General features: G+C 38.3%; 1 protein-coding gene across 1 annotated transcript in view; it reads left to right on the top strand.

The window, feature by feature from the left end:
- Window positions 1-566, top strand: part of LOC109827399 (protein GIGANTEA-like) — a 17,276-nt gene extending 16,710 nt beyond the window's left edge. Inside the window, 1 exon segment of the mRNA XM_020394416.1 lies at window positions 1-566. This exon segment is cut by the window's left edge and continues 20 nt beyond it. Within this exon segment, the coding sequence (XP_020250005.1) occupies window positions 1-254 (254 nt within the window). The 3' untranslated portion in view covers window positions 255-566.

The raw sequence follows: 785 nt of genomic DNA, 5'->3' as shown, positions 1-785 counted from the left end.
TACGAGCTCTCAGCCTGTCTGTTCTCCGCGACATCATGCACATTAATCCAATGAAACTCAACAGTTTAAAGAACGGTGAACGAAATGGCTTATGTAATCCTCCGTATCGATCTCTAAGCATTGGAACAGTTAATTGGTATGCTGATATTGACAAGTGCATAAAATGGGAAGCTCACAGTAGACAAGCTACAGGTTTGAACCTCACTTTCTTGGATGCAGCAGCCAAAGAGTTAGGCTGCCCCTTTACGTTGTAGCGATCTGTGGCTCTCTTCTATGTATTATTCTCTCCTTCTCATATCTGATGACTATAGGTCCCTAATCTTTGCACTTGATAGCTAGTTTACATATTTGGTTAGTACTGTTGAGGGTATTAACCAAAATCTTGATTTTATATGTTTTTAGACTTGATGGTTTTAAAAGGAGATTGCTTGGCTAGGGAGCTAAGCCAAGGGTTTTTCTTTTTTCCTTGTAGATATGGAACACTATCCTTGCCATTGTATCCTTGTAATTTCCTTAATTTATGTTAGTGGTGGTAATGAAAATCTGTTTGTGAGGTGGTTCAATTATGCTGTGATTTTTGTTTGACAGATGCTGGTGAAATTAGTCTGTTTCTGGTTTTGATATCCTTAAATTTACTACAAATACTCAGGTTCAAATGCCAATATTTCTGATTTCACTGGGGCAATCTAGTCTCTACGTAGAGTGCGCTTCTTATAATTCTAGATGATCCAGGAGACTCTAGTGTTTGGCAAATGGTCAATGTTATATGAGCTGGTTTGAGATGC

The sequence above is a fragment of the Asparagus officinalis genome, chromosome 1 (assembly GCF_001876935.1).
Source record: "Asparagus officinalis chromosome 1, Aspof.V1, whole genome shotgun sequence".
Lineage (NCBI taxonomy): Eukaryota > Viridiplantae > Streptophyta > Magnoliopsida > Asparagales > Asparagaceae > Asparagus > Asparagus officinalis.
This window is presented reverse-complemented; position numbering and strand designations above follow the sequence as displayed.